The 18092-nt window shown below is 44.5% G+C and overlaps 2 protein-coding genes across 2 annotated transcripts in view; one reads left to right on the forward strand and one right to left on the reverse strand.

The window, feature by feature from the left end:
- Positions 1–4241: 4241 nt before the first annotated feature.
- cdk10 (cyclin dependent kinase 10) lies at positions 4242–9334 on the reverse strand. The gene is given in 7 exon segments (XM_079555123.1): positions 4242–4491; positions 4493–4528; positions 4530–4745; positions 4747–4845; positions 4847–5047; positions 7033–7390; positions 9161–9334. Coding segments are annotated over 7 exon segments (1116 nt in total). The 5' UTR covers positions 9223–9334; the 3' UTR covers positions 4242–4347.
- Positions 9296–18092, forward strand: part of wdhd1 (WD repeat and HMG-box DNA binding protein 1) — a 42526-nt gene continuing 33729 nt past the window's right edge. Inside the window, exons 1-4 of the mRNA XM_079555095.1 lie at positions 9296–9423; positions 11956–12044; positions 13526–13637; positions 13747–13898. Of these exons, the coding sequence (XP_079411221.1) occupies positions 11968–12044; positions 13526–13637; positions 13747–13898 (341 nt within the window). The 5' untranslated portion in view covers positions 9296–9423; positions 11956–11967. The remainder of the gene's footprint in view (positions 9424–11955; positions 12045–13525; positions 13638–13746; positions 13899–18092) is intronic.

Here is an 18092-nt window from a genome sequence, read left to right on the forward strand (position 1 = left end):
ATTGAAAGATCGAAACAGTTGGGATTTAAACATTTCTCAGAGTTTTTAAATGGTTAAAATAGGTCCAAGGACGGCTGAGAAACATCCTGTTAAAGTCTTCAATCCGAGAACCAGGCTGTTTAAAGCAGTACTAAGTAACTCTTGCCCCTAGAGGCCATAAGCACAACTGCAGGTGTTGTAGCAAGTTACGATTTTTTTAAATTATTAATTGTCTTGGAGAGTAAATACTACGCTGACAGGAAAGGCGAAGGGAGAGAGGGATATTGTACATCCAATTATACAATGGACATATTTTTTTCCACTCAAACTTGGCTGTAAATACTGTTTAAAGTGACGCTAGCCCGCAGTTAGCGTTGCCCGTTAGCATTTTAGCTTGTTCTTCGTGATTCTATTAGTATAGTTAGTGTATTGGTGGCTCCGGTCTGGTGGCAGTCAAGTTGCAAACATGGTTTTCTGGCCAGAGGCACCAGGGGGAGATGAAAGACCCTCCAATCATCCCATAAACACTTGTATTACCCCCACAGGGACTACGGGAAGGATTTATTAAGATAAACATGTTGCTTAGTACTGGTTTAAATGCACATGCCATAATTAGCGCTCGATCTGCGGCAACACGCGGTCTTTCAAAACGTGTCAACAATGATGTCGCTGAAAATTGACTTATCATTTACAATATCATTAAAAAGGGTCTGGATTGTTGGCACTCGACGGCTAAATCCCCAAAACAGCTCCACTCAATGTGTTAACAGACATGAAGTACACAATGGCCAACGATATAAATGTAAAGTTGATTTTTAGATTCAGTCGATTGAATTGACATGAGATTTCAGATTATTTCAATAAGAACTAGGCTCAAACTGAAACGAGTAAAGAGTAGGCCTCGGTACCGTTACATTTTTTTCACGAAATCGGTACTTTAACGATACTTGGTTTTCGATACCGATACCTGAACGATTTTTTTCCAATACCTAAAATACTAAAATACTAATAATGTGTGGAAGATTTGTAAATTTACAATATCGGGTTCATCTCCGATGTCAAGAATTGTGTGAAAAATTAGGGAGAAATGGGGAGAAAATAGAACAAATATTAGTAATAAAAAATGGGCAAACATGAGGAAAAAAAATATAAATAATCTTGGGGAAAATGGGGCAGAAAATCATGGAAAAAAATGGGGAGACAATATTGGAAAAAATTGGGGCAAAAATAAGGCAAATAAATGTAAAAAAAAATGGGAAGAATTGGGGAAAGAATATGGGTCAAACATTCGGAAAAAAATGGGGAAGAATTGAAAAGAAATCCCTGTAATGCTGTCCCTGGACTAACCGCATCAAAACTGTATTTTTTTTGTTTCCGTTCCTGCTTTTGATACTTTTATGTTTTCCATAGCAGTACCTAAACGTTTTTTCCGATACGGTACCCAGCCCTAGTAACTGGACTAGATTGTTACATTTCAGTGAAAAGCAAAGGGAAAAAACTGAATGAAAACACCAGTTGAGAACCACTGATTTAGGGTCGATACAAAACCACGAGAACCATTTTAATGTTCCAGTTTCTGAAATGAAAAAAAAAAAACGTTTGGGGGGAAAATAGGAACGGCTGTTGTCGCCGCCTTTGTTTCCAGTGAGTTTTGTTGGCGTTTCTTTGTCGTATTTACCGGAGCCTTGTCCTGTATTGACTGCAGGCCGCAATATCCAACTGACAAATGATTATGTTTCATTAAAAAATCTTTAAAAAAAAAACAGATGTAAAAATGCCACACACAAAAAAAAATGGAGAAAAGGTGAAGTTTGATGTAAAAGTGAAATGTAATTTATATGAACTGCATGAACATTTAGAATAAAGACGGCAGTGCCTCGTTTTGTATCTCACATTTTTCATCGTCCTTTTATTTCATTGACAACATGAAACATCTACAAAACACTGTCAAAAGAACCACTTTTACCCTAAATAAAGTAGTAAATGAATATATTTCTTTAGATTAGGGTTTCACGATGCCACGCCCCCTCCTGTCAGAAACACGCACTGATCCTCTGCAGGCTTAGTAAACCTAAACACTTTGCAGAGATTGTACTGTAAATTAAATCACGAATTTAACGTTTAAGGAGCTCGCGGGGCTCTCTGTCTCTGAGCAGCTTCACTATTTAACACCACATGGTTTCGCTTTGCTTTCTGTACGGAAACTAAACAGTTTTGAAGTGCCGTGATCGTAGACATAATATTAACAGACTGCGTCTCCTCACTCCTCCCCGTTTGCCATAACAACCATGTTCAAGGGGGAAATCATGGCGGATTTATAGACGACTCCTCCCCGGCTCTGACATAGCATGTTCCTAATAAGGGCATAAGGGCGGGCTCTTCACTGTAGATTTGGCCCTCACATGACGTATAGTTTGGTCATAGCCGTACCCGCACCATTAGCTCTAATGCTAACACCTGTCAATCAAAGTCCGGCCCTCATTAATATACGAGATTTCTAAAAGTTTTCTTACGCAAACCAGCCTGGTCCCTGTAATTGTGGCGCAGATGGTAGAGCGGGTCGTCTCGTGATCAGAAGGTCAGGGGTTCGAATCCCACCTCCACACTTCGCCCACATTTCCCCCAGTGTCTGCGTACATTGGTGTATGAATGAGAGTATGAGTGGGTGAATGGATCCTTGCTGTAAAGCGCTTTGAGTGCCAAATTTAGGTGGAAAAGTGCCATAAAAGTTGAGATCATTTACCACTGTGCCTAAACCAGCGCTATCACAGGAGGACATATATATCTCGCTGTAGAAAGTTTAGGAAAATTAGGCACCAGGCTTTAAGGTTATTTTTAACATGTCTAAAGTGCAATGCTTGCTTATGGAAGACTAGCTTGTTCTGCCGCCCCTATATGGAGGTACAGCAGCCATGTCTGGCCCCTAGCGTCGTGGTCGTGAAGCAGCGCAACCAGCATTGGCCATGATGGACCTCAAATGGGCACCCGTCTAACTCAGAGCACATGGGTTTGGATATTCTCATGAAGGACCGAAAAAGAGGAGACAGAGGCGCGGTGCAGGAAGTACGAGGGGGCAGCATCAAAAACGTAAAATACGATGCAAACTGATAAATATTGTCCCGCCCACCAATTCATTAAATTTGAGAAAATGCAAATAATAAGCTCTGATTTACATTTGTATTAGTGTATATGAGCCTTGTTATTGAGGAGCAGATGACGCTCTGAATAAGTGTCCTCAGACTTATACGCACGAGTTTTAACATATTTCTGTTGCAAAATCTGTGTCCCATGTTCAGATCAGGTTTAGTTTAGATCCATTTATCCTGCAGTCTCACATTTTATATTATGCAGCTTCTATATAGGCTATGTAAATGTCTTTAAAATGGCTTATAATGAGAGGCATCACGATGATTCACTGTAAACATCGTCAACGGCCAATTAAGGGCACATCGCCCAACCCTACTTTAGATCCCAAATGAAGACGCCTGGTGGGACTGAAGGAACTTACTTGACTGTTTCAGTGCAAATAAATGACACAAAAAGAAAAGAAATAATCTTCTATGGACCAAATCAATGGTGTTGTTCAGTTCAAGATCAGGGGTCTTTTTTTTTGCCCGGCAAGCTACTTTTATGCACTTATTCTTCAAAGACACACGTGCACGGAATTCTAAAGAAAATCACTTGAGTTTTGACCACCTTTTTTACTATATTAATCCAAATGCTTGCTGATTGTGTTTAGGATGATGAGAACCAAAAGAAAAGCATCTAAAATGTTTGTCATTAAAGTGATAGTCTGGAAGTTTGCAAAGTGAGAAGAGAGTGAAATTTGAAAGCAGACAATCAAATTCTTCCCCATTTTAACCTGAAATCCTTTAGTTTGCAAAATTAGGACAGGAACAGAGTTTTCAACGATCAAGCTCCTCCCCCTCCCTTCTGACTGGACCTGACAGGCTCAGACACACAGACACGGGACAAGCTCGTCTCATTGGTCAACGCGGGAGGATCCGGGAAGGAGGGACTTTACAAAAAATAATATATATATTATTACTTACATTACATCAAAATGCAGGACCAGGTGGTCGATTTTGCACATTTTATACATTTTGAAAAATCTTTAGACGAAACTTCCCGATGAGGCTTTAGCAGCTAATGTTTATCACAGTCTATGTAAATCTGTATCTGAATAACGGTCGTGACAGTTTAAGCTGATAGTGACGCCAAAATGAGTCTGAAGTTTCTCCCATTGAATCTAGCATCCCGCCTCCAGCTAAGCCCAGAATGTTTACGAACAATGAAAGGGTCTTTACAAGTCCACGTCTGGTCTGGTTTAGCTCCTTGCTGCTGTGGTCTGTGAAGTCCAGGCGAGAGTCAGACCTTGCTGCGTTTGGCCCCGCCCTCGTGCCCCGAGGTGGAGCGCCTGGCCCTGCCCTCGTGCCCGGGCGCTGGCCGCTTGTTGCGGTGGTGGGGGAAGGTGGGCATGAGCTCGGGTTCGCAGGGTAAAGGCTTCTCTTTTGAAGTAGGAGCTCTGCAGACAGTCGGTGGCGTTGGCGCGGCGCTGCGGACTGGTACAGGAACAGCGTGTTGAGCAGGCGGTGCCCGGCCTCCGACAGCCATGAGAAGCGGCTCTTCAGGTTGTTGTAGGGCTGTTTGCGCAGACTGTACTGCGTCGCCAGGGGCAGCAGGGAGAAGCCGGGCCAGATGGCGTCGGTGGGCGTGCCCAGCAGCTGCACGATGAGGTCCAGCTGCTGGATCTCCGACGCCCCCGGGCAGCAGCGGCTTGTGCAGCAGCAGCTCCGCCAGGATGCAGCCCACGGCCCACATGTCCAGGGCCGTGGTCTGGCTCTTAGTGCCCAGCAGCAGCTCGGGGGGCGCGGTACCACAGCGTCACCACGCGCGGCGTCATGGGCGGCTGGGGGACGCCGTAGGTGCGCGCCAGCCCGAAGTCAGCGATCTTCACCTGGCCTTTGTCCGTCAGCAGGAGGTTGGACACCTTCAGGTCACGGTGGATGATGAAGTTATGATGGAGATAGTCTAGTCCACGCAGCAGCTGCAGACTGATGCACTTGACCTGAAGGAGATACAGAAGCACTCACGTCAGACACAGGGCCCCTTCGGAAACGAGCAGACTGGTAAGAGGTCAAACGCCAAACCGCATGTCAGTGTCCGCCATGATAAGAACCTCTGAATTGGTCTGTCAGTTAGAAAGGAGTTAGGAGAAGGAGCCTCGATGCTAACTATCATAGCCACTTTAGCATAGGGACCTCTGGTGCTAACTCACCAGTGAATAGGAGCTATGTGCCATCCCATAAGCCACCGCGCCACCAATCCCTCCACCCCCCTCGCCCCCACCCTTGAGTGATTCATTCGCAACCACTGTTGATTGACAGGAGCACATTTCATTTTAAAATAATGGAATAAAGATTCTGCACAAGCCAAACTTTATAAAAGTGACAAACTCCTTGTTGTCGTCTCCACAGCTCAGTCACATGTCAGTGTCAAAGAGCCGCCTCAAGAAACGGATTAAATGAAGACAGTTTGTGCTTTTGTTTTCATTTATTAGAAACTTAAGCCACATGGATCATTTGCTATTGTAGCTTTATGAAACAGCTGTTGAGATAAAATAACACTAAAGGGAAATGTGACGGCTTATTTTTCTTTTTTTCCTCCTTAAATGTCTTTATTTGGACACTATGTTGTGGCATATGCAATACAGTAGGTGGCGGCATGCACTCTTGTTTGCCTGCAGTCTGCCAATAACCTTAAAGAAGAAGAACAGCTGTTGGTGAGGTCACTTCCCCTTCCCCTGGGTAAGGACGGTCGAATTGGGAAAATGCTGCAGAAGCAAAAGTTCACCGACTACATAAAGATCTAACAGCTGAGCTCATGAAAGGTTAAGGATCAGGAGCTAGGGTTAGGACACAGAGGCAATAAGTTGATGGTCAAGGACACAGAAAGAAGGAGTTAGAGAAGCAGCCTCCGCATCAGAGTTTCAGAAAGAGTTTTGGAGTATTAATGATTGTGATGGTAACAAAAGCACACGTATGGTTGGGTTGTGAAAAGCAGGGTCTCCCAAACTCCTAAAATCACCAGACCAACAACTTGGGAAACCCCACTGTAAAATATCATGGCATTTATAATAATTTTGTTTGTTTGTGTTCTATATTAGGCTTAATTTCACTTTAATATAATAATATCTCACTTAATGCTGCAGTCATGGTGACTGAGAACTAATAAACAAAATGGCTTAAAAACCAGCTTCCCATCATACAATGAAGTGACCAGGTAAGGAAAACCATCCCAAATCCTGGCCACTTACTGAACGGGGAATATGAGGTTCTCCTCTGGCAGGCGGCTCAGGGCGCTTACATACAACAACAACCGCTTTAAGTTTTCCTTCGTCCTTACATCGGCGAGTCTTTTGAACAAGTCGGGCATTACTTACTGCCACTAATGTCCTTTTATTCTAAGTTGTTTTTAATAATGTTTTTAACTGTCTCTACATGACTGTAGTGTTTTCTTCAGTGTAATGCAGCCACACCACTTTCAGGTCTGTTAGAAACATAGACGGTCTGTGCTGTAGTCTGCTATGTTCTATTGTATGTAACTATGTTGTATTGTATGTAACTATGTTGTATTGTATGTAACTATGTTGTATTGTATGTAACTATGTTGTATTGTATGTAACTATGTTGTATTGTATGTAACTATGTTGTATTGTATGTAACTATGTTGTATTGTATGTAACTATGTTGTATTGTATGTAACTATGTTGTATTGTATGTAACTATGTTAGTGTCTATTTCAGCAAGCAGCTGTGAGCCCAAGACAAATTTCCAGCAAGGGACAATAAAGTTGAATCTAACCTAATCTAATCGAATTTACTGTTTCACAACATTTCTCCTCTAGGGGGAGCCATTGCTGTCTACATCTCATTTCTGTACTTGGAGTCACTCATCTCTGACTCTTCAAGATGTTGTAATTACCAATTCGAGCGGCCTCAGCTGGAGGTCGGAACCTAAAATGCAGCAATATAAATGAATCCAAAATAGTGACCTGCGCCTCGGAGAACGGGCTCTGCATGTGCTCCAGCAGCGACGCCAGGTCCTGCTCGCAGTATGTCATGACGAGGAAGAGGCTGTGCAGCTGCGCGCCCACTGCCACCTCGCGCAGCTCCACGATGTTGGGGTGGCGCAGGCGCAGCAGCAGCGTGATCTCGCGCAGGCTGCTGATGGGGATGCCGTCCTTCTCCTTGTCCATGCGGACCTTTTTCAAAGCCACCACCTCCTGGGAGCGGGTGTCACGGGCCCGGTACACGATGCCGTACGTGCCCTCTCCGATCCGGTTCAGCTTCTCAAACTCCCGCACGCTCCGACAGCCGCCCAGACGGTCGCCCTGTGGCACCGGGAATGCCCTGAGGAGAGAGGGGAGAGTGAGAGAAGAGGAGCAGGAGAGGAGTGAAGAGAGGAGAGAGAGGGGAGAGGAGCGGGAGAGGAGTGAAGAGAGGAGAGAGAGGGGAGAGAGGAGTGAAGAGGTGTAGAGAGGAGAGAGAGGGGAGAGAGAGTGAGAGAAGAAGAGAGAGAGGGGAGTGAAGAGAGGAGAGAGAGGGGAGAGGGGAGAGGAGGAGAGAGGAGTGAAGAGAGGAGAGAGAGGGGAGAGGAGGGAGAGTGAGAGAAGAGGAGCGGGAGAGGAGTGAAGAGAGGAGAGAGAGGGGAGAGAGGAGTGAAGAAGTGAAGAGAGGAGAGAGAGGGGAGAGAGAGTGAGAGAGGGGAGTGAAGAGAGGAGAGAGAGGGGAGAGGAGAGAGGAGGAGGAGAGAGGAGTGAAGAGAGGAGAGAGAGTGAGAGAAGAGGAGCGGGAGAGAGGAGTGAAGAGAAGAGAGAGAGGGGAGATGAGGAGGAGAGAGGGGAGAGGAGGGGAGTGAGAGAAGAGGAGCGGGAGAGGAGTGAAGAGAGGAGAGAGAGGGGAGAGAGAGTGAGAGAAGAGGAGAGAGAGGGGAGTGAAGAGAGGAGAGAGAGTGAGAGAAGAGGAGAGAGGAGTGAAGAGAGTAGAGAGAGGGGAGAGGAGGAGAGAGGAGTGAAGAGAGAAGAGAGAGGGGAGAGGAGGGAGAGTGAGAAGAGGAGCGGGAGAGGAGTGTAGAGAGGAGAGGAGGAGGAGAGAGGAGTGAAGAGAGGAGAGAGAGTGAGGAGTGAAGAGAGGAGAGAGAGTGAGAGAAGAGGAGAGGGAGAGAGGAGTGAAGAGAGGGGAGAGAGGGGAGAGGAGGAGGAGAGAGGAGTGAAGAGAGGAGAGAGAGGGGAGAGGAGGGAGAGTGAGAGAAGAGGAGCGGGAGAGGAGTGAAGAGAGGGGAGAGAGGGGAGAGGAGGAGGAGAGAGGAGTGAAGAGAGGAGAGGGGAGAGGAGGAGAGAGGAGTTAAGAGAGGAGAGAGAGGGGAGAGGAGGAGGAGTGAAGAGAGGAGAGAGAGGGGAGAGGAGGAGGAGTGAAGAGAGAGGGGAGAGAGGGGAGAGGAGGGAGAGTGAGAGAAGAGGAGCAGGAGAGAGGAGTGAAGAGAAGAGAGAGAGTGAGAGAAGAGGAGCGGGAGTGAGAGAAGAGGCCCAGGAGAGAGGAGTGAAGAGAGTGAGAGAAAGGAAAGAGGAGCAGAAGAGAGGAGTGGAAGTGAGAGCGAGGAGGAGAGAGGGGAGAGGAGTGAAGAGAGGAGAGTGAGAGAAAGGAAAGAGGGGAGATGAGAGAGGAGTGAGGAGGAGAGAGAGAGGAGAAGAGAGGTGGACCATAGGGAAGAGCAGTTTTATAACACACATTATAAGACTGCACATATCGTGTATTATAAGACAAAGGATCGTCTGAACGTTCCAGTAAATGAAGTGCCACTGACAGAGCATGTCCTAAAAGTTGAATATTCCTTGCTGAGTTGGTCGCGTCGCTCTTTGCATTATTATCTATGCGTGAGCTCCACTTGCTTGTTCTCTCTGTGTTCCTGTGGCTGCTCTAAGATAAGTGCCACATGAGGGATAAATAAAGTAATCCGAGAGCTTTTTAAATGCTTCATGATTTAAAAATAGACATTGGTTTATTACAAAGGAATGCAGCATGATCCCAAAGATCGTAAGCGTCTTTATGGCTGATTTGATTCTATTACTGGAACAGATGATTTCAATGCTGTGAAAACACGAGCCCAAGAGGAGCCTGTACCTGAAGTTCTTCACCGACTTCAGTGTGATCGGCTCCGGCTCGTCCTCGGCCCCGGGCTCCATGCTCCGCTCCTGGTTCTGTTGATGGTAAAAGTTTTCGTGATGTTTTGGCGGTGTGCTCCTGGTGTGCTGCTGCTCGCTCTGCAGATTTCAGGAACCAAAACTTCCGGGTGCCGTAGAAGACGTGATGACGCAGCCGGCGGGAGCAGTGACGTTGCTTCCGTTGTTTTCCTCTTAGCGCGGGAGATTGTTCCGGAGAGAGCCGTGAGTTTAACTTCATTAACTTGTGTTTTTATGGACTTCGTGAGCTTTGTTCCTTCAGGAAATGTTTAATGTCAGAGTGAGGGCCGTGAGGGACAGACTGGGGCAGGTTAAAGCCGCTGTGTGAGCGTCTGTGACAGGGTTTAACCAAGGAAGCTGCTCGTGTTAGGGGCAGACGTACGGACAAAGCTCTGCCATAGTTAGAGGTTATATAAATGATGTAGACTATAGTTAGATATGAGATAGATGTATTTTCACTTAACTAGTGACTGACACTTACTTTGTGCCCTTTTCAAATGCTCTTTAGTGTTTATTTGATATTACACAGAGGTGGGAAGAGTAGCCAAAATATATACTCAAGTAAGAGTAACGTTACTTAATACTTTACTTACTACTTAATAATTTGACTCGTGTAGAAGTAAAAAGTAGTGAACCAAGCATTTACTCAAGTATAAGTAAAAAAAGTACATGGGACAAAATGTTACTTGAGTACTGTGAGTAACTGACCGAAAAAGTCTGATTTATTTTCAGTGACGCTATAAATTGTGTGAAACAAAGTATAAAATCATGTGGAAATGATTAGATTATATAGCCTCTATGTCCTAACCCTAGCTCCTCATCTTTAACCTTTCATGGGGTCACCTGTTAGATCTCTGCAGTTAGTGAACTAGAGCTTCAACAGCATTTGCCCAATTCGACCGTCCTTACCCCGGGGAAGGGGAAGTGACATCACCAACAGCTGCTGTTCTTCTTCTTTAAGGTTATTGGCAGACTGCAGGCAAACAAAAGCGCATCTCACCACATGATATTTCCAAAGAAAATAGCATGAAAATACAGAAGAAGCAATGTATGTCTAATTGTATAGAACAAGGCGCGCCAGACAATCTACATCTGTTTCATAGATCAAAATGAGGCATTTGCCACTTAAGTATTTACTCACAGTGGGAAAAGTAACAATTATTTTTACTCAAGAAAGAGCACAGATACTATTACACAAGTAGAAGTACGTATTAAATGATAAAACTACTCTACAAAGTACAATTTCTTCAAAAGGTTGCTTAAGTACTGTAACTGAGTACTACCCGCCTCTGATGCTCTTACATTCACAGCCTGAGCCTAGGCCCATTTGTATTGTCATTTGTCTGTCCCTAGAAGGCCTTTAAAAATACAAATGACTTAAAACTGGTAAATATATGTTCAATGAAGAAAGATGGCTCTAAAGTCAGAGGAGTGCACAGTGGAAACTAGGGTGTGGTAACTGAAACATTTGTTTCTGCACATGTTATGTTTTCTCTGGTGGCCAGGGGCGGACTGGGACTGAAAAACAGCCCTGGACTCTGACTAGCCTGGCCCAAATTAGCGTAATTGTGACTTTCACAAATACATATTTTAACCTCTTACCGCCCGCCTTAACATTAACGAGTGCATTTTCCCCAGTTCGGCTTTTTATTATTATTTTTTTAACTGGTATCATCAGCAAAAAGAACTGGAAAGGTGGTCGTAGAAACAGAAGCAAAATCATTAATATAAATAATAAATAATAATGGTCCCAAAATTGAACCTTGTGGTACACCATACTCCACGGAATTCCTTTTAGATTCATGTTTTTTTATACTGGGCTTTACCCAAATCTAAAAGCTTCTCGATTGGAGAGCAACAATGTAACACCTCATTTGAAAGCTAAGACCTACAAAAGTCACGTCGCCAGATTTTTGTCATATTGTTGTTTTTTTAATCATTTTTCCATCATTTTTTGTTGTGTTTTTCTCGCGTTTTTGTATTTTTTTCCCCCCCGTGTTTTTCTCATGTTTTCATTGACTTTTCATCCTCTTTTTCTCGCTATTTTGATGCTTTTCTTTTTAGCTTTTAGATTTGGGTAAAGCTCGGTTGAGGGACTGGTGGCCCTAGAGCCAGTGGCCCTTCTGTGCTCTTCCAGAATGGACATATGGCCAGTCCGCCCCTGCTGGTGGCACTAACAAAAGCTCAAATAAGTGATAAAAGATGACAAGAAACAGGAACTGTTATGGAATACATGGGCGTTAGCTTTCTGTTTGGTGTTTTTTAGATATTTAATAATAGCATAGCCAGCACCAGGGCTGAAACAATGAATCAACAACTGATCGTCGGTTATTAAAATATTTTACAACAATTTTGGCAATGGATTAATGGTTTTCTGGGTTACACAGACAAATGTGGTGAGAACCCACTTTGTTTTCAGACTCTGGGTATGTTTTGTCCATTATAAATGTCATAAACATTGTGTCTTTGTGAACGTCCTCTGTCCCAGTCAGAGTCAGTGCAGCCTCCTGTCATTGCAGCTCAGTGGCAGAACTCTAGAGGTTCTTAGCTTTCAAATATTCACACAAACTTGTTCTGTAATGGAACAGACAGAGTTGAAACAGTTTATTAAAACATCACAATAATATCATTATCGCAGTGTTGCACACCTGTACCACATATTGTTGAAGTACCTGCACCGTAAAGCAGTGGTATCACAAACAGCCCTGGTCTGGATTCAAGAGTTGTTCTGTCCAGTTTCAGGGAAAGATGCCGTGTGAGAAGAAGCCGATGCGTTACGGACACTCGGAGGGACACACTGAGGTCTGCTTCGACGACAGCGGGAAGTGAGTGTGTTTATCATCGGTCAGTTTTGGGCCAGTCTCCAATGTCAACAAATCTACATTACATTAAAGGCATTACTCGACTGTTTTTAGAGGAAAGTATCCCCCTGTGTGTGTTGGAGTCAGGACCCTGCCCCTACAGTCCAAAAAAACACGGATCCTACATGCATCAAAACATAAAATAATGGTTATTAAGTAGGGGTGGGCCGAGATACAAATATCACAAGAATGAGACGAGATTTTGACATAATTTACAATAATTAATTATATTTTGTTATTATGTTTCCTTTGTTTAGAGACATTGTATTGTATTGTTTTAACAATAAAGGATGGGAATTGATAAGATTTTATGAGTAAAGGCACACACATCCACTAGTATTGAGTCAGTGTGCTGAATCAATAATAGCAAAAGAAGAAAAAATGAAGGATCCACATAACTGTTTGCTCCCAGCTTTTTAATGTAGCTCACCAAGCCCTTCTTCAGACAACTTTGTCTGAAGATATTAAGAAAGCTGGGAAAAAGCTGGGAACTAACAGTTGTGTGGATCCGTCATTGTTTCTTCACAATTGATAAGATTTTTATCAATATCATCAGGATCTATTTGTGTGCATAGTTTTATATTAGAACAAGGCTAATACATTTGGCTCTTTGACAGAAGGTGTACTCTGATCAAATTTCCTATTGTAATTATGTATAATTAAACAGAATTTGAAGCTTAAAGGAATTGGCCACCGTTTTTACATACTGAGATATGTTCTTACCTTAGCTTTGACGAGTTCTTTAGGACCTGTCTGATCTTCACCCGTGCCTTCAGTCACGTAAACACAGCGCAGACGGCGTTAGCATTTAGCCTCTCCCTCTCTCCTCTATAGCTCCAAAACTGGTCAAGATAGAAGCTACCAAGCTCTTCCACGTTTTCCCTATTTAAATATGGTTACGTGAAGTGTTCCACTACAAAGTATAATTACACAAAATGAAACAATGTGGATTTTCTAAACGGATAAAAGGGGGAACTATATTGTAAGGCGTAATAATACCAGGAGTAATTTGGCATCCACACAGTAAAGTGAAGATTACTGCGTGGATTTCAAACAGGTCCTAAAGAACTCGTCAAAGCTAAGGTAAGAACATATCTCAGTATGTAAAAACGGTGGCCTATTCCTTAAAAGCTGATTTCAGGACGAGACAGGTTTAGATTTAGTCTCTAAGACAAAGTAAACGGATTCACAAAGAAGCTTGAGCTATGGTTGAGGAAGTGTGATGAGATGGATGTTAGCTGCTTCACCTCAGCAGAGCCACAGGCTGAGAGCATCCATTCCACGGGCATTAAGGCAGTCGTTCAAGTAAAAGGGGCCCAAACCAAGTACTAAATACCTATGCATAATTATAGTTTTCAGAGGGCCCACATTTCTCTGTTTAAATTTATTGATTTCATTCAAGATCTTGTGAGATTCTGAGCCTGTTTGGTGAAATGTTCCTCCAGGTTCATCGTGACGTGTGGAAACGATGGAGACGTCCGAATCTGGGAGGGTTTGGACGACGATGATCCTCGGTTCATCACAGTCGGAGAGAAGGCCCACTCCCTCGCTCTGAAGGTCTGAACCCGTGACCTCCTCTCTGCTCCTGTCGTTATTTAGTGTTTTTTTTTAAATGAAGGCTTTACAGTGACCTCTCTCTCTCTCTGAACTCTCTGTTTCTGTGCAGAACGGTAAACTGGTGACGGCGAGTTCCAACAACACGGTGCAGATCCACACGTTTCCGGAGGGAGAACCCGACGGCATTCTGACCCGATTCACCACCAACGCCACACACGTCACCTTTAGCCGCAGCGGGAGCCGGGTGGCGGCCGCGTCCAGGTCTGTCGCAAGCTTCACAGTCAGGGGTTTCACAAAGGCTTTCAATGAACTGGGACAACATTACGGACGGGGCTTGGTTGCATTTAAGGCAGCTCCAGAGATATATTCTGATTTCCTGATACTTTCGCCTCAATAGTTTTAGTGCATAATTTGAATATAATTTATTCCTCCACTGCACATTGTTGCCCATTTTGCCTTGATCTGGAGGACATCGCGCTGGTGTTGCACCAAAAAGAGTCACTAACTCGCACTTCTCCCAAGTTATGATGCGTGAAAAACTCCACTTCTTGACGGACACTGGCTAAGTGCCCAAAAAAGCATAAACATTTGTACACTTTAAGATCAAAGTGGTTGCATTTTTGAAAAATATACTGTCCTTTACTCTGTCACTTGGGGGGGGGGGGGGGCAGGGGAGAAAACAGTAACACAAATACCATACACACACACACATTCACAGGCGCACATCCATACCCATACCAACATAAAATAATTCCAAAAGTTGTAAACAATCAGAACTAAGTAGTAATAAAAGTAATAAATCCATTAATATACATAATAGATAATATAGATAAAGGTTGACAAAAAAAAGATCATATAAATAAATAAAGTAATAATAACCAAAAAAGAATTAAAAAACAAACAAACAATTATTTTACCTTTTAAAATCTCCATTGGTTTATTATTGTTGCAAATCCCAAAATGCATAGCGGTATGACATCACGATCCTGAACTATAGATACAGACGGCATCTCGTCATAGAAGGGGGCGTGGCTTCGCCGAGGGGGAAAATAGAATCTTTAGAGAAACGCAATTTTCCACTCTTTTTATCAATTTTCTGGTGGAATATGAACTCATTTATGACACACAAATAAAGTAAATTGTAAATCGGGCCCATATGGATATTTTCTCACAGCAGATTGTTCAGTAGAAGTGAAAAAACGGCAGTTGTAGCTCGCGCTAGCTAACCGTTAGCATTAGCACGATGCTAACATGTAGCATCAAGTTAGCATTCTCCGTTTTTTTATGTATTTATGGGCTGTTGAACCTCTTTGCTCCTCTCCATGTCTTTGTTTCTTTATTTAGTAGAAAACTATATCTATAATTCAGCATAGTTTAGTAGTTTTTGAATAATTAGAGAAAGTTTAGATTTTTCTCCAAATTGTTTTACCCCCTTAACTGTTTTCAAACATGACCATATATGGGTGACTCCAGAGATGCCGTCTGTATCTATTAGCCCCTGCTTTAGCTCAGATAATGACATCACATTCTAGAACGTGAACGTAACCGATGGTTACCCTGTCAGAATCGGTAACTTTGCCATCCGACATTCCATTGATGACATCATAGACGCATTTGTCAGAGTTTTGTGTTAGCGCTTCGAGAACGTTTGTCATTCTGCATCCTCACGTCGAGCTGATCGCACACAAAATGGTACTGAGCAAATCTTTCAAAATGAAATCCTGGGATGAGTATACGGAGGAGGACAATGTCCGTGTCTATGACCCGGCATTTGACCTGGAGGCAATACTCTACCCCCCAACACCAACAGGGGGTGTAGATGAGGAGGAGACCCGGCTGGCGTCTCCGAATCATGCCCCGGTCCAGACTATACCATCGTCTGAGGCCCCCACTATACCAGAGGGCGCTGAGGAGGAGGAGGAGACCCGGCTGGCGTCTCCAAATCCTGCCCCAGTCGAGACTACACCATCGTCTGAGGCCCCCATTACACCAGGTTGCACTGAGGAGGAGGAGGAGACCCGGCTGGAGTCTCCAAATCCTGCCTCAAACCAGACTACACCATCGTCTGAGGCCCCCACAACACCAGGTTGCACTGAGGAGGAGGAGGAGACCCGGCTGGAGTCTCCAAATCCGCCCTCAAACCAGACTACACCATCGTCTGAGGCCCCCATTACACCAGGGGGCGCTGAGGAGGAGGAGGAGACCCGGCTGGCGTCTCCAAATCCGGCCTCAAACCAGACTACACCATCGTCTGAGGCTGAGGAGGAGGAGGAGACCCGGCTGGCGTCTCCAAATCCTGCCTCAAACCAGACTACACCATCGTCTGAGGCCCCCATTACACCAGGGGGCGCTGAGGAGGAGGAGGAGACCCGGCTGGCGTCTACAAATCCTGCCTCAAACCAGACTACACCATCGTCTGAGGCTGAGGAGGAGGAGGAGACCCGGCTGGCGTCTCCAAATCCTGCCTCAAACCAGACTACACCATCGTCTGAGGCCCCCATTACACCAGGGGGCGCTGAGGAGGAGGAGGAGACCCGGCTGGCGTCTCCAAATCCTGCCTCAAACCAGACTACACCATCGTCTGAGGCCCCCATTACACCAGGGGGCGCTGAGGAGGAGGAGGAGACCCGGCTGGCGTCTACAAATCCTGCCTCAAACCAGACTACACCATCGTCTGAGGCCCCCACTACACCAGGGGGCACTGAGGAGGAGGAGGAGACCCGGCTGGCGTCTCCAAATCCTGCCTCAAACCAGACTACACCATCGTCTGAGGCCCCCATTACACCAGGGGGCGCTGAGGAGGAGGAGGAGACCCGGCTGGCGTCTCCAAATCCTGCCTCAAACCAGACTACACCATCGTCTGAGGCCCCCACAACACCAGGGGGCGCTGAGGAGGAGGAGGAGACCCGGCTGGCGTCTCCAAATCCTGCCTCAAACCAGACTACACCATCGTCTGTGCGACAGATACAAGAGCTTCAGGAGGAGCTTAAGCGGGTGAGGTCAGATCTAGACAAAGAAGTTCTCAAAAATAAAGCACTTGAACAAGCTCTAAACAACCAGGAAAGAATGACCGAGAGCAAATCCATCCAGCTGGAACAGGCTACGACCCTTCTCCAAAAGAAAGAGAACTGTATATACAAGCAGGTAATGTCTAGCAAGGAGCTGGCAGACAAACTAGAAATGCAGATCAAAAAGTTCGAGACTCGCGACAAAAGTCTGAAAGCTCAGGAAAAACGTTCCAAAGACCAGTCCGCCCAGCTGAAGCAGGCAAACGAATTGCTCCAGACAAAAGAAAAGTACATTGAGAAGAAAGTTCGGGAAAATGAGGAGCTGAGAGCAGAGGTTAAAAACCAAGAAAAGGAACAAAAGGCCAAACAAAAGCAGCTCGACGACGCAAACACTCTCATCGCTAAATTGAGGGCATGGATTAAGGACCAAATTTCAGGCGACAAAAGACCGACACCCCAACTCAACGGACAGGGCTCAAAGACCGTTAACCAAGAGACCTGTCGCTCGAATCCACCAGCCAACACCACCACCACCACCAGAAAGAGCATGGGGAGAGTTCAAGCAGAAGAAACCGCCTGTAAAATCCATGAAACTGACAGTGAGAAAGTCTTTACAAAGACTGCTCTGGACACACCTGTGAACTCGAACAGAAAAGTTGAGGTGCCAAAGTCGAAGCCACTCAACAGATGGCACCGACGCTAAACCAACTCCAGCCAACACCTTTTCTTTTCTTTCTTTCTTTTTTTCCATATATATTTATTGGATTTTCGTTAATGTAAGGCATAACAAAATCAAAATCAAAACAAAAAAACAGAACAGAACATTCTGGCTCAATTCAAAGACAAGTGGAAAGCTCAGAGTCAGTCAGAATCACGCAATCACAATGCCATATGAGTTCAGATTATGCCTCTGTGAAGTATAGATGATGTGCCCATACCAATGAAAGGGTCTCACATAGGACAAGACACTGACCAAAGCTCGAGCTATTGCCTCTGACTCCGCTCACCCATCTGAACTCTATACAATATACAGATATAGTTCCACTGGCTAAAAATCTGAAATAATAATTGCCACAGAATTGGACTGAGCTGTTCTGTAATGCTTTTTCTGTTTAATTTTTTTATGTATTTTTTTTTCTACTGGGAATGTTTGTATTGTCCCTAGTCTTGTGTTTTTTGTGTGTGTGCATCTGTGAGCTAAAGATGAATTTCTCTATTCTATTCTAATCTTTTCTATTTTGTCTCGACAGTGCACTTTGCTGGTTAGATAATCCTTGTGCAGAATGTAAGCATCCTGTGAAGTTGCCTCTCATACTTCCCCGTGATAGTGACATCTGTTACTCCGAGCAACATGATCTATGGATTGCACTCTCTAGTAGTAGAAATTGAGAATATTTTGCTGAATTCACATTTTACAATATGCCAAACGTACTGTACTGTTCAGCAG

Source organism: Gobius niger, assembly GCF_951799975.1.
Source record: "Gobius niger genome assembly, chromosome: 4".
NCBI classification, from domain to species: domain Eukaryota; kingdom Metazoa; phylum Chordata; class Actinopteri; order Gobiiformes; family Gobiidae; genus Gobius; species Gobius niger.